The sequence below is a fragment of the Trachinotus anak genome, unplaced genomic scaffold, assembly GCF_046630095.1.
Source record: "Trachinotus anak isolate AG129_WGS33_773 ecotype Australia unplaced genomic scaffold, CSIRO_AGI_Tana_v1 ptg000003l, whole genome shotgun sequence".
In the NCBI taxonomy this organism is placed as follows: domain Eukaryota; kingdom Metazoa; phylum Chordata; class Actinopteri; order Carangiformes; family Carangidae; genus Trachinotus; species Trachinotus anak.
The window spans coordinates 17,711,843-17,726,964 of NW_027273854.1; the positions used below are offsets into that span (position 1 = coordinate 17,711,843).

Below are 15,122 nucleotides of genomic sequence, written 5' to 3' on the forward strand. Positions count from 1 at the left end.
GTTCTGTAAAACTAGCACGGCGCTTATGAATAAAGACTCTTTGGCAAGGAGAATAATGTGGCCTCCTTCTTCCTTCTTCTCCTACAGTGAAGTTAGATTCATTATGTAATGTTGATGCAAAGTGAAGGCTGGCAGGAAGAGGCTCCTCAGTGATCTGTAACTGCACAGAGTTGGTTTTTATGCAGTTTATTTCCCCCATTTTACTGCTTAGACAACACTACCAGTCCTAATGAATAATTCTGACCTCCTTAAAGACAAAAACCTTTTAAAGTAGACCTCTTTATACATTATTAGGTCGCTGTCGAGATATGCTTCAGTTGTCGCGCTTGATATGAGGAGTGACAGGGAAACAGAAAAGGAAGGAAGGAAGAAAATAAGAAGGGGAGCTCGACTGAAAGATAAGAGAATCACATCAAAGGCAGGAATTAACACAAGGACCAGAGTGAGTCAGTGTTCTCGAGGCTTTGTTTTCTTCATTTTATTTTATTCTTTCACAGCTTGACCTCTTTCTTCTTTTGGTATGTTTTACAACAGCTCATTACCAGAGGAGAAGGGGATGGATGGATAGATATGAATAGATGGATGTGTGGATGGGGTGATGGTGTGGGGAGGGGGCAGAGGGGAGCAAATGCAGGAAGGGAACGGTGCCTGCGGTGAAATCGACAGAGAGAAGAGAAACGCAGGAGAAAAAAAAGGAAAAAGAGAGAGGGAAGGTGAGAGAAAGTGTCAGCTAAGAAAAACAGAGGGATAAGGAAATGAGGGTCTTTCCGTTAAAATCTCTGTTTTCTTTTAAATATCTACTTTATGCTTTAAAGTGTGAAGTTTAGTCCTGCAGGCAAGTTTTATTTCTATACACAAACAGAAACAAGAAGAGTTTGTATAAAAAGGATAAAATAAATAGGATGAACACAGCTTGTGGGGGGTGTTTCAGGATGAGTGTGTAGCAGGAATCAGCTGCAGTCTAGTGGGGTGGGAGTCAAGGTGAGGTGGTGAAGTGTAGGTGCTGGGGAGGGAGAAAAGGGGCTCAGTGGGTGTCAGGGTGTGGCGGTGGCTAGGAGGTGATCTTGGAGCGCTAAGTCAGTCACAGTAGGTGACTATTTATTCCTTCACCAGGGCAGCAAATTCTGCAGGAGAAGAAGAAAACACATAGTTGTCAGAACGTTTCAGCTTGAGTCAATCTAAAAACTTATGTATGCTCAAAAACAGCTCAAAAGTAACGTATAGCGTACACGATTTGAAGTGAGGGACTGTGGGAAAATTAGTTAACAGGGAAGTAATTTTTCTTTATTTTGTTTTCCAGTCCCCAGATACATATTTTATTGTATCTTTATGTAATGGGGACTTAACTATATTAAAAAAGATGAATATATACATCAAATTAGTTCCTGCTAATGGATGAAGCGAAAACATAACAATGCCGAAGCCCCTCTGCAGCCACAGAGCTGCCGTCCATGCCCCGTTTGTTTATTCAGTGATCATGGTAATAACTGTTTATTTAGTTCCTCGTGGTTCAAAACTAGAGAACAGCTGCCATAAACAGGATGCACCAAATGTAATGTTTATTATAATTTTGGCAGTTGCTAATTCCACTCCTGAGGTGAGCTGAGCTACGTGAAAATTAGGGGGTTTTCACCAGTAACCCTGGACAGGATTTTGTGTTTTTAAAAAGTAAGACAACACCCCTCCCTGCCCCAGTAACTTACATGCAGTCCCTTAAACGGCCAAGTCAAACAATGCGTTGCATTTGTGCCTGCCTGTCTTCAAGTGTGAGTCTAAGTAACAGACTTTGTGGTTATTCATTTGGACAGATGAGAACTGTATCAGCCAATTAACTGCACTGAGATGATTTAGCTTCTTTTGGTACAGTGATCCAAACCAACCACACAAGATCCCATGGACACAATGACACTGATGTTGCAACCCTAAAAGTTCAAACTAATAAAACTGCAGTCTTAATAAATGACCAACAACTACATGTGTCTTACACTGCAAGCAAATGAAAACAGTCTGCCTGTGTTTGTTTGTGTGTGTGTGTGTGTGTGTGTGTGTGTGTCACTTTTTTTTCTACATTTGTGTTGCCTGTCTGCTTGGGTGACCTTGTGACACTCCCACTAATGAAATTTCATGTTGGTGTTTACCATCGACTCCAATCTTGCCGTCTCCATCCTTGTCGGCTGCTGTTAAAAATGCTTTGGTTTCTTTGTCTGTCAGGTCCCTGCCATCCTTGGCAAAACCCTTCAGGACGAATCTGGTTAGAGACAGAGAAGCAGACGGGATCTGCGTCACAGAATGCTAATGTTTTGTGCGCAGCGAGGTCATTTGTTGCCGTTTCTGGGTTTATATGTGGTTGTGTGTTTGTCTCACTTGAGCTCCTCCTCCTCTATGAAGCCGCTGTTGTCGGCGTCCAGCACCGTGAAGACCTTCTTCACATCATCAGAAGACTTGGCCTTCAGACCCACCATCTCAAAAAACTTCTTATGGTCAAAGGAGTCAGCAACTTCACACACACAGACACACACACACACACACACACACAACAGTGGAACACAAAAATTTCAAAAAGATCCCACACATGGGTAAATGTTTATTATCATTAACACAAGCCAGTGGGGGCATGAAACTACTCTAAAAGTTGCTTTAATTTGCTGAAAGTTGCTTGTTCTGTGTTGATCTGGGTGATGAGACCCAAAGGCAAAAAATTAATTGTAAGAAAGCAGCCTTGTAATAAAACCTATAACTGAGAAATCTATAACTGTAACTGTGTTACAGTTATAGATTGAGAACATGTGTTTGCCCGAGGACCCATCAGTTCTAGGTCGCTGAGCTCTAACTACCTCCTCTGTCTCTCTACTCTAAGCAAGTACACGAGAGGCGTGCACATAAAGGAAATTAGTCATTCGTATCATTTTTTGCCTGACAAATTGTTTAAGTCCACGGTGTTGTTTCAATAGTAAAATAAGCAAAATGGAAGGAGTTAATTCAGACGCCCCTCTGGCTACAGAAATATAAAATCCCATTCATTTTGCCCATAGGCAGTGTTGCTTGATTCATAGTGGAAGCACTTTAACGGCTTGGATCGGCATGAAACTCTTAAATAAAAACTGAAAGTTAGAATTCAGTTATCAGTCAAATACTGCAAAACAGCAGGTGGAGGCAGGTGTTGAGAAAACAGGAGACACAGTCTGCAGTTCAGATCAATTCACTTTCAGGTTCTGGTTCAAAGTTGGATGAATTAAGTAGCTCATTATAATAACTATAATAAACTTTTTTTTATATAGAACATTTCAAAACACAAATACAATGTGCTTTACAATGAAAACATAACACTGTACAAAGAAACAACAAGACTAAGGTAAATAAAACTAAAAAGCGATTTTTGAAAAGTTATTTATAAAAATGATTAAAAACCTTGCCAGTCATCCCACTATGAGTGAGAGGGGCAAGAAAACTTTAGACAAAGCCTCTCTGGACTTTAAGGTAAAAAGAAACATTTTGTAATCAGTTTGATAAATTGATTTATTTTATTACGGATGTTAGAGAGCAGGGAGTTAAAGTCGTAGAGTCGATTGTAAATGAAGGCGTGAATCACAGTTTCCAGATTTTTGGCAGACAGAAATGTCTAGTCCGTGAAATGTTTCTGATATGTGGAAACCACTGATTTATCTGTGAGTGCTTTACCTGCAAATGCATCTAGAGCTTTCTTGATGTCATCAGCGTTGAGGATGCTGCTCATTGCCATCTTGGCTGTTGGAGAAAAGAGATGGAAAACAAGACAGAGAGAAGGAGACAGAGAAGGAAGAGAAGGACAGAGAGGGGACAAGGTTAAAAACAAGGTCGCTGGAGAGAAGGAGCCACAACTCAGAGACATTCTCGTATTACACTGGTGACACTCTAGAAATGGAGCAGGAAACCAGGACATGTGAGAAGGAGGTGGTGAATGACAGAATGAGTTAGTGACAGTCGAGGAGGAGTGACAAAGGGAGAGAGAGTAGGAGGTGGAGCGAGAGGAAGATATCGTAGCAGGATGGCGTTGAGAGAAACAGGAAGGAATTGATGGTATTTTGGGACGTAGAGTCTGCGTCAGCAAAATTAATGAAAATGTTAAAAGAAAGTATTTGAGTGCGGGAGGGACGGATGGAGAGAACAACCAGCATGGTGTCCATATCAGTGTTTTTCATTTTATCCGTGAGATATCACTGAACTGTTACAGATAAACGCAGGGCATGGGGCCACATGAGGCCACGTCAGCAGAGGTTGAACAGGCCGTCTGAGAGTTCTGCCGTGTCTGAAATACCACAGGAGCATTCAGTTCGTCAGCCCAGTCCAGACAGAGAATCTTCTTCTACCTCGCACTATGAAAGGTGAGCCCAGCACTTACCAGCGCGTCAGCTTTTCACTCCTGTGTGTGCGACTGAACCTGATCGCTGCTTATGAGGTTGTCACCTTCTCCTGACTTTGACTGATGTCTTCCTCTCCTCTGTTGCTACTTCAAGCGCACATATATAGCATGTACATACATAGCATATTCCATGTAGGCTGTGACACATTCACACAAACCTCACCTTCAACTAAATGGATGCACACACTGCTCACTGGGCTGTTTGAAAAAAAAAAAGCTTAAGCTGCCTACAGATCAGTTTATGACTAAACTTAAGTTGAAGGGGATCACCAGAGTAACTCTAATTCATCCACTGGTGATTGTGAATGTATGCAATAAATTTCATGGTGATCCACGTAAAAATTGTTGAGCTATTTTAATGTGGAACAAAGTGTACCGACTGACCGAGAGCGCACTAAAAACCTCAGTTTGTGAGGTTGAGTCTGGCTTATTATCATCATCATCATCACACACACACATACCCTTTATAGACACACACTCGCACCAGTTTGTCTGTATATTGCTGCATAAAAACCTGGAAGAAAGGTCAAAAGAATGACTCTGCATCACCGTCCTCCTTGGACCATCATCATCACCGTGTTCCCTGTGTGCAGCAGAAAACGCTGAGCTGGCCAATATCATCGCTCTGTCCTTCTCACAGTTGGAAATACAGTCTGAGTTGCCTGTACACCCCCCCACCCCCTCCTTTGTTGCATCACTCCTTAAAGCAGCTGTTCTAATATCTGCCTCATAATCTAATTAAAACAAATGAAGACACATACGTCCATTGTTATCAAAATAAGGACATTTGTGCAGATGTTCTTCCTCACAGAGAAACGCCGAGTTAACCGCAGTTCACAGTTGATGTATGAGCTGTGTGTTATCTACTTCACTAACATACTGCTGCACACACAGATCAATACTGAACGCTGCTTTACTTGTGTGGCCACACAGCCAATCTTTTATCATTAGAAAAGCACAGCCTCCTCCTCTGACCTTTTACCACAAAGGTGTCTGAGGGGAAAAGAAACAATTCACCGTGAAATGAGGAGGATGAGATTGATTCACAGAGGTATCTCAGTCAGTGTGCCGCCAGTGGAACTGTATGAAGTAAGCCACATTGATTTATTTAAAGGAAAGCATAAAGCCCAGTAATGCTTTAATGATCTTTTTTTTTCTGTGTCAAATGCTTATCAAGGCGTTCAGAACTTAAGAACGTCATACGGCTTCATTTAAGTCTCATTGAAGAAATAGTTTAAATAGACATTTTAGAAAAACAATTTCACTTTCTTTAGATGAGAAGATTTAGATGAGAAGACCGGTGCCAATTCATTTGAGAGAACTTCTCAACATGAAAGTGAATAAATTTCCCAAAATGTTGAACTAATCCTTTAAATCCATCTTTAATAACAGTGAATTTTTGTCTGGGCTGCCACACTCTACATTGGAAGTTAAAAGCCATGTGATAAAATGTTTTCTGACACGGTTTATGTTACACCGACACTGTCATTAGTGTGTGAGCTCACCTTCAGGACATGTGGTGAGCTGATCCTTGTCAAGAGGATCAACTCAGAGTCATTACAAACTTATTACATTTGAAATAAGATTATTTAATTAATGCTTATAAACTGCGGGGTATATTACATATTCCTTTGGTGGAATAATAGTATGTTTCCACACACACATCAGAGGCAATTTGGCTTTCAACCACCTACTATATGTTTATGTGAAAATCGTAATGTGGTTAATCTCAATTTATCAACATAAAAATAATAAAGAAATGTCTGGAAAATCAATACCTTTTTGATTAACTGATAACACGGTGGTGCTGCTAATTCTCTGGACTAAAGCCTTCGACTTTTGATTGTGTTTTCTTAATAGTGTTGAACCCTCAAGGGTTTCTTCCATTGATCCAGTAGAACTACAGTGTATATCTCTAGAAAACAAACTCTGCAGTCAATATTTTACAGATCCACATGATTCAACCATCGGACATTATTTTGTACGTTAAGGCTTAAAGACCATTCAGTGTTCAATGTTCTTTCACTTTCAAATCAACGATAATTTTGCTGGCGGTGTTTTCGCTTTTGAATTACCGTCTGAGTTTAAGTAGGTGTGATTTAAGGAATCAGTCAGATTCCACCAAGGTTATCTGCTGCACTGCACTGCTGCTGCAATGCACTTACTGCTCAGTTGTTGCCATCGCCTACAACCACTATCTTTGCTGGATCAAGTGTTTCACCCTGAATGTCCTTGATTTTTTTTTCTTCCTCTTCACTACACTGATTCTTCTAGTCTTAAAAATGTCCCTGTGGTGCGCTGTGGAAAACATTTTCATGACTCAGGCAGAATGCTGAGGGAAAACACAACAAACAAAAAAAACCTCAAGCTGACATAAACTCTGGATTATTCAATATGGACAATTTGCTAAACTATTGGGTGATTTTATGTGAGGATGTCTTTATATGCTATGTAGCTGGTCAGTTGGTTTTTATGAAATTAACTTACTTTATACTGAAGCTTGGCAGGGTTACTGAAACGAGAATTATTTTAAAGCTACTGAACAAAGACACAGTCCAGATATATAGTAAATGGTTAGCTGAACATATGGTAAATGCTTCATACGGGGGAAAAAAAAACTATGAGACATAAAAAAGGAGTTTTAAAGGTTTCTGGAGGATATGATGACATCACCATGGTCATGAGGGCAACCTGTGAGCCCCTTGAAGAAGTTAAATACGTCAAACTGAGGTTTCCTTTGTGGGAAGTCCCCTGACCCTGGTGGTCAGTCTAGGCGTGGGAAACCTGACCATCCTGCACGACTGCCAACTCCCCAGTCTACTGCAACAGCTGCATGAGTGTGTGAAAATGTGTGCACATGCAAGTGTTTATATGTGTTACAAAAGGTGCCAAGCAGGCTGGGGTGAAGAGGTGGAAGGCTTAAAGAAGAATGTACTTGCATTTCAAGAAACCTGAACCCCTTGTGCTCTTTTGACTGGTGTGTGTATGTTTGTGGGCGAATCTGTAAAAAGGTGAGAAAATGTGTGTGGACGTACGGATGAAGCGTGTGATAGTTAAGGGGAAAGGAGAGATGCTGCATTGAACCTTCGTCCTCTACAGAAATAGGCTTTGATGGTATTGTGTGATGAGTTTTTTGCTGCTGTTCACTGCGATGAGCCATCAAACAATGAACATTTTATGCTGTTTGAAGTTTAAAGTGAGTTGTAAACCAGTATTGGGATTTCTGTTGTCACGAATGACTGAATGAGAAGGTCATTCTTCTGTGACTTGGGGTACTTATATGAGGAGTGTGTGCTGCCATAAATATATTATTATTATTACATAGAGATATAAAGGAATTCATGTTGTTTTACCTAAGATAAATAATAGATGCACTCACTGTATTATGTACTGATTTGAATGGATAATAAAAACAATATATTAGGGATGACAGCCAGTATAGACATAGCAGGACCGTGACAGTTTTTATTTGTATTAGTATTTCCATTAATGACTTCCGTCTGGCCAACGATCTGAATGAGTTCTACTGCCGCTTTGAAAGACAGTGGGACAAGCCTGACACTAACCTCCACATCAGAGCCACATCAGAACCCCCCTCCTCCTCCTCTACCAAAGGAACGTCTCTCTCTATCCTGGAGAGAGATGTCAACAGGCTTTTTAAGAAGCAGAACCCCCGCAAAGCAGCCGGTCCTGACTCTGTCTCTCCATCATCCCTGAAGCACTGTGCTGATCAGCTGTCTCCAGTGTTCACAGACATCTTCAACACCTCACTGGAGACCTGCCACGTGCCAGCCTGCTTCAAATCCTCCACCATCATCCCTGTCCCCAAAAAACCAAGGCCCACAGGTCTAAATGACTACAGACCCATTGCCCTGACCTCTGTGGTCATGAAATCATTTGAGCGTCTTGTCCTGTCCCACCTCAAATCCATCACTGACCCACTCCTGGACCCCCTGCAGTTCGCCTACAGAGCCAACAGGTCTGTAGACGACGCCGTCAACATGGCTCTCCACTTCATCCTCCAGCACCTGGACTCCTCAGGGACCTATGCCAGGATCCTGTTTGTGGACTTCAGCTCTGCCTTCAACACCATCATCCCGGCTCTGCTGCAGGACAAGCTCTCCCAGCTGAGCGTGCCTGACTCCACCTGCAGGTGGATCACCGACTTCCTGTCTGACAGGAGGCAGCACGTGAAGCTAGGAAAGCACGTGTCTGACTCCCAGACCATCAGCACTGGATCCCCGCAAGGCTGCGTTCTTTCTCCTCTGCTCTTCTCCCTGTACACCAACACCTGCACCTCCAGCCATCAGTCTGTCAAGCTCCTGAAGTTTGCAGACGACACCACTCTCATTGGACTCATCTCTGATGGCGATGAGTCTGCCTACAGGTGGGAGACTGAGCGTCTGGTGACCTGGTGCAGGCAGAACAACCTAGAGCTAAACGCTCTGAAGACAGTGGAAATGATAGTGGACTTCAGGAAGAGCCCAGCCCCACCCACCCCCATCACCCTGTGTGACTCCCCCGTGGCTACCGTGGAGCATTTTCGCTTCTTGGGAACCACCATCACACAGGATCTCAAATGGGAGCTAAACATCAGCTCCCTCATCAAAAAAGCTCAGCAGAGGATGTATTTCCTGAGGCAGTTGAAGAAGTTCAACCTGCCAAGGACTATGATGGTGAACTTCTACACCTCCATCATCGAGTCCATCCTCACCTCCTCCATCACCATCTGGTACGCTGCTGCCACGGAGAGGGACAATAACAGACTGCAGCGTATCATCCACTCTGCTGAGAAGGTGATTGGCTGCAATCTTCCGTCCCTCCAGGACCTGTACGCCTCAAGGACTCTGAGGCGTGCAGGGAAGATTGTAGCTGACTCCTCCCACCCTGGACACAAACTCTTTGAGACACTCCCCTCTGGCAGGAGGCTGCGGTCCTTCAGGACCAAAACCTCTCGCCACAAAAACAGCTTCTTCCCATCTGCTATTAGCCTCATCAACAAGGCTAGAGAGCCCCACTGTTGCTGATCAATTGCACCAATCACCAGAAAAAATTCCTTGTATGTGAAAACATACTTGGCAATAAAACTGATTCTGATTCTGATTCTGATTCTGATTCTGATTTCTTGTAAGTATATTATTGTCACATAAGATGAAAAGATGTAACATGTTTGTCATCCTTAAAGGGACCTAGCTACAACAGTTGCACAGTAAATCTGAAAACTATACCATTTTCAAGAGGCCCCAATGATTTTCTTCTTCACTAAAATCTTTCCATCTGAACTGCCACTGATCTTCTAATAAGCTTGATGGCTGAATGTAGCCAGTGTTATCTTTTCAGTGCAAATTACATTGTCTTCTGATTTTATTGAGCTGCTGACACTGAGAGAAAATATGCCAATAGGGATGTGCATTCAAAAGCAAAAACAGAATGTGTTCGCACACAAACACTCAGCAAGAAAGAATAGATTTGATAAGAGGTCCAGGGATGATCTGGCTGTTATCACCACTGCCCACTGTCTAATCCTCTGGCAGGTACAGTGCAGGGTTGCTAAACCACACAGTTACAGCTTGACAACAATAGCCCTGGGTGTGTGTGTTCTGTACAGATTATAATCGTGTTTCTGACTCAATCAGTTTGTTAACCAAAAAATGCATTCTTTATATTTTTCAAGATCATTTTAGTCACTTGGTTGTAAGTTTTCTTAAGCTTAGTAACTGATTATGCGTTGTGGTATGTGTAAAAACTCTGTGAGGCCGTACATGAGCTAACAGCCGTGCATGAGCTAAATGCTAGCATCATCAAAGCTAACAAGCTCACAGTGACAATGCTAACATGTTAATGTTTAAGAGGTGTAATTGTTACCATCGCAGTTTAACATGTTAGCATTTGTTAATTAGCACTTAGCACAAACCACATGTACTGTACTAATAAGTCTACAGCAACACTAGCAGCTACAAAGGCAAATATAACACACGGCTATGCTTTGAGTTAAATGCTAGCATGTTCACAATGACAATATGCTAAAATGCTGATGCTAAGTATATGTGTACCATGTTTACTACTTTAGTTTAGCATGTTAGCATACTAATATTTTCAAATTATTGCAGCACCAAAAACAAATTGCAGTACTGTATTTTGATATAACAAAAGTTAGGCAATCACCTGAGTGGGATAGGGATGTCTTAAAAAAATGCAAATTTATCTAATAGTTGTCAAGACTCTTTATAACAAAACAAAAACTGTCAACCTCATGATGAGACTAGCAGAAACCAAAGCAAAAGTTAGAATTCATCCTCTGGAGACCATGAATGTCTGCGCAAAATTTCAAGGCAGTCCATCCAGTAGTTGTTGAGAAACAATCTATTACAGTCAGATAAATAAGTGTGAGCGTATGTGATGGGCTGCCATGGTTACACTCTCCCACTTATCTGTATATGCCTCTGCAGATGCATATGTCACAAACTCTAACGGGATGACTAGGCAACCTTACGCATTCAAACTCACTGCATATTTGCATAAAATATTACCAAACAAATTAAAGATGTAAATTCCATTTAATCTTTCACTGAACACACAAGCAGTGAGAGTGTAAAAAGGCAATCATATTTTACTGTGACACACAAACAAAATATTACATGCCCTCCTCATTAATTAACTGAGGCTGCAGCCACCTAAGTATCATTATGTCTATAAATATTCATAATGTATCTACTGTATGAGTACATGCAACATTTTTAAAGGTCTGATAACCACGCTGTTGGAGCATTTTCAAGAGGAACTTCATCTCTTTTACTGCATCAGCATTTTGACGTTTAAAGTTACCCTGGAGCATGGACGTGAGACTGTATTCAATTAGGTGTAATTAAAATTTGACCTTGAAAGATATCACAAGTAAGCACTTCAATAAAATTACACCTGTGCCTCCTATTTTGGCAGCAAACCGTGGCTATCAGAAAGTAATTACCTTGTTTGATATACTGTCTCTGTATCTAAATCTAATCTTGTTCTATACAAGAAAAAAAGAGGTAAATTAAATTTCTTTCTATTTCATCTATCACTGCATTCGATTACAAAGATACACCACAACAGTACAACTACTGTGATGTCAACTATTTACTATACACATTTGTATTCACTATCCATATCTGTGCCTTTGTTATGTTAAAATCCCTAATTGTAAAACAAAAAGGCAATGCTTTCCATCCCTAACAAGCTTCTCTATTTCTTTTTTCCCCACATTCATGTCTTCTTCTTACCTGGTCCTGGCTGACGGGTGTAGAGGTGGGATAGGGGCCAGATAGGTGCAAGAGGGACGTCCACTAAAAGATCAGAGGCTCTGGCCTTTCTGTTTTATACGTGCCCACTCCAACTATTTTAGGATGAAAAATGGGAGCCCAGTTCAGCGTGGGGCCAGTGATGTTAGGCCGGTCCGTATCGTTTTCCTGACTGTACTCATGCTAATCAAACATTACTATTAATAATCATAAATCTCCACCTCTCATACCAGCCATGACTTCTTTTCTTATGCTCACCCTTTCTCGCCCCTCCCTTCTTCCAACCCTCCCTCCTTCCTCCTTGCAGCCATTTGATTTCTCCACCTAATTTTCTCACACCTTCCACCCACAGGGCCTCATTCTCCTCGTTCTCCTCTAATCTCTCCTCTGATCCAGCCTCTACCCTTTTCTTTCTCTTTGCGTCTGTCTCTCTTGTCTTAAACTTTTAATTTTCACCTTTAATTCTCATCTACACTTTCCTCCTTCAAGGCATTCTGCATCATCAGTGACAAATTATATAGCCTTGAGCTTCTCCATCTTTACCACTGGTGTTCTTTCACTTTCACTTATCTAAAACATGGTGTAAAGATGCTAGTAATCAAACGCCTCTTTTGTCTAATTCTTGCAATGAAAAAACATGCATTGACCACCCCTCTTAGTTACTGTTGCTCTCCTGTCAGATTTTCCATTTGCCCATTATTTGCACTATTTAAAATGATGTCTACCTTAGTCAAAGGTAGAAAAGAGCAGACTTCTCATCTCTAGTCCGCAATTACTGATTTTCACAGATGAAATAACAACTGTCACTTATTATTAGCTGTGGCTAGCAAGCTAATTAAGCGAATGTTAGTCCGAGAACATGAACAAAACATAATCTGACTTTTCCAGACTCATTTTAAACTTGAAATCTTGCAGAGGATGTCTTGAATATGCACTGTATGGCTACATATTTAGATTGTGCCAAAAGACTGAGGCTGTGGCTGCATTTCCCAGACAAAAAATAAGCATGCCCACCATTTGATAACGCTGTTTGGTAGCCTAGGTGGCAAACTTTATAGGAGCAAAGCTTTGTATGATGAAGACTAGTTATTGTCTTCGTTGAGTAATGTTGTTGCAGGTTTAAGCTGATAATGTTAGTCTAATCTCCATAGCAACCAGGTCCCAGGCAACAAAATGAAACTTCTGGCCCAACATATGCCTGCGTCCTTGGCCCGAGTCTGGTCCATTTACTTCTGCGTAGTCTGGGCTGATTCTGTGCCAGAATTAGTCCAGATGTGGGAATAATATCTGATTGTCATGCTGTATGTGGGCCGGACTTGGGCCGAGCAACCAGGCATATATTGAGCCAAGAGACACAATATGTGACCCAAGCATTTGCCAGAGTAATTTTCTACACATTGGCAAAATATTACAATTTCCTTTTTTATGTAACCTGTAACCCCACAAATTGTTATTTAAGTAATAATGTGCTCCTTGCAGAGAGAAATGCAGAGTTACTATTGTAAATTGTAAGCTTGTTAGCCAAATATGCTAAACCTAGCAGGTTACATTAAAGCAGATTTATTGTTTAATCCATTTGTTACCGTTCTACACTTGTGTCTTCAGATGTTGAAAGGCAAATAGATACCACCCTCTGCACACCATTCAAAATGTGGACAAAACCAAAATCTGACAGGCCTCACATGCTTACTTATGGCTGTTAATGTAGGCTATGCTCTGTTTAGAGGAGGGGTTAGGTGGACTCCAATTCATACTCTCCAAATTTACTTCCATTTGGATTATTTTCTCCAAAGAGTTAAAATAAACATAATGTTGTGGACCTTGGGGAATTATCCGAAAGCAATAGCTAACCTAAAATGTGAGAGATCCAGAAGACCTCCACAATCCACGATGCAGGTCATAGTGACTTTGCAGAAAAAGAACCCTGCAATGGGACCCTGTTGCTCTTCATTGCTAAACCTAACATTAAAACACTTAGAATTTGGCAGGCTATTCATCCCTCTGGGACAGTGCAGCACACCCTGGCCAGGAATCCTTCCAGAGGTTCACTTATAGATGTGAAGTGATTATAGATCACAGTAAACATCAGCTGTTTCCACCAGTGGTATTACTGAAGAACCTCTCACACTGACCTTTAGGAGGCTTTGGTTGGTAGGGGCCTATATGAGATTTAAGGGCTACTGTGCGTATGTGGAAACCATAAACAAGTTCTATTGGGAGGGATGGATTTATATGTGCTTGGGTGTCTGTGCATGTGTTGTGAATGTTTGTGTGTTTTGGAGTAAGAGGGAGGGAGTGTGAGAACAACTTTCGACAACAGGTGTTATTGTCTCACTTACTGTGAAGTCATTGTATTTACCAGACAGCTATCATTTTTATGATGGACCTTTTATTGATGTTGGATGTTTTTTCAGACAGAATCATTTTGAAAGCGACGAAGATTTATTATCTTTGCAATTTAAACATGAAATGTTTGGCAGAAGCTCTTATATCCCAGTTACTGTCTTCACCAGAAAAACGACAAGATGGGTCATTTGTACAAAGGTGTAATTTAATACTATTTATGACCAACATTTTCTCAGCAATAGTCACTCAATGTATTTACAGCATCTCTCTATATAGTAGTGTTCCTTGTTAGTGGTGGAGTCCACCATACTGTATGTGCTGGATTCAAATAGCCTCCTTACACACAAAGGATTCACGGGAAATGACGCATTTAAGTGCCTCAGAATTACTGTTTGTAATTATATCTCACTGATAACAGCCTTCCTGTTTTACTGTTCACTCTCCTAACACCATGTCAGAACTATATTATATTGCTGCTAATGCATAACAAACATCGCTTACTGTTGCTGCATTACATTAAAAGCATTCAACTGTGGAAACATGGGGTGTTGGTGTTTGTCACCAACAGTGTTGGGAAGGTTACTTCTGAAATATAATGCAGATTACTAATTACAATTTTAAAAATATATTAGTGATGTAACTGTTTTAATTACTCCATCAAAGTAATATAACTTAGTACATTTGATTACCTGTCATTACCATCAATTTATTCTGTTTTTGTCCTGTAGAAATTTCACCACCTTGATCGCAAATAAAGTTACAATTAAGGCGTTAGCTATTACTAAGTGGAAATTTACAAATCAAGAAATTAAAAAAAGGTTGCACCTTACAAACTAGTTACTACATTAGAGATTTTAGCTGTTACTACATAATTACTGCTACTATGGGACTGTTTCATATTGTAGTTAACTGAACCCTTCAAACTGAGGAGTAAAAGATGTAATATTGTTGACAACATCTAACTTGACACTTGATCAAAATGCTGTTGAACAATGTAAACTGAGAAAGCATGGAATTACATTCAAAATAACACATATACATGACTAATGAATGTCACAACCACTTAAGAAGGATATTATGGTTGATAGATGGTTGTCTAA

General features: G+C 40.8%; 1 protein-coding gene across 2 annotated transcripts in view; it reads right to left on the reverse strand.

Moving 5' to 3' along the window:
• Nucleotides 1-447: 447 nt before the first annotated feature.
• pvalb6 (parvalbumin 6) overlaps nucleotides 448-15,122 on the reverse strand; it is a 44,711-nt gene continuing 30,036 nt past the window's right edge. The window contains exons 1-5 of one of the 2 annotated variants that reach the window (XM_071474224.1): nucleotides 11,659-11,852; nucleotides 3,679-3,744; nucleotides 2,365-2,497; nucleotides 2,139-2,248; nucleotides 448-1,124 (exon numbers count right to left, since the gene is read on the reverse strand). In XM_071474224.1, coding sequence (XP_071330325.1) covers nucleotides 1,099-1,124; nucleotides 2,139-2,248; nucleotides 2,365-2,497; nucleotides 3,679-3,739 — 330 coding nt within the window. In that variant the 5' untranslated portion in view covers nucleotides 3,740-3,744; nucleotides 11,659-11,852 and the 3' untranslated portion in view covers nucleotides 448-1,098. Of the gene's footprint in view, nucleotides 1,125-2,138; nucleotides 2,249-2,364; nucleotides 2,498-3,678; nucleotides 3,745-11,658; nucleotides 11,853-15,122 lie in introns of those variants that run through there. The other variant, XM_071474223.1, reaches the window with a different exon arrangement.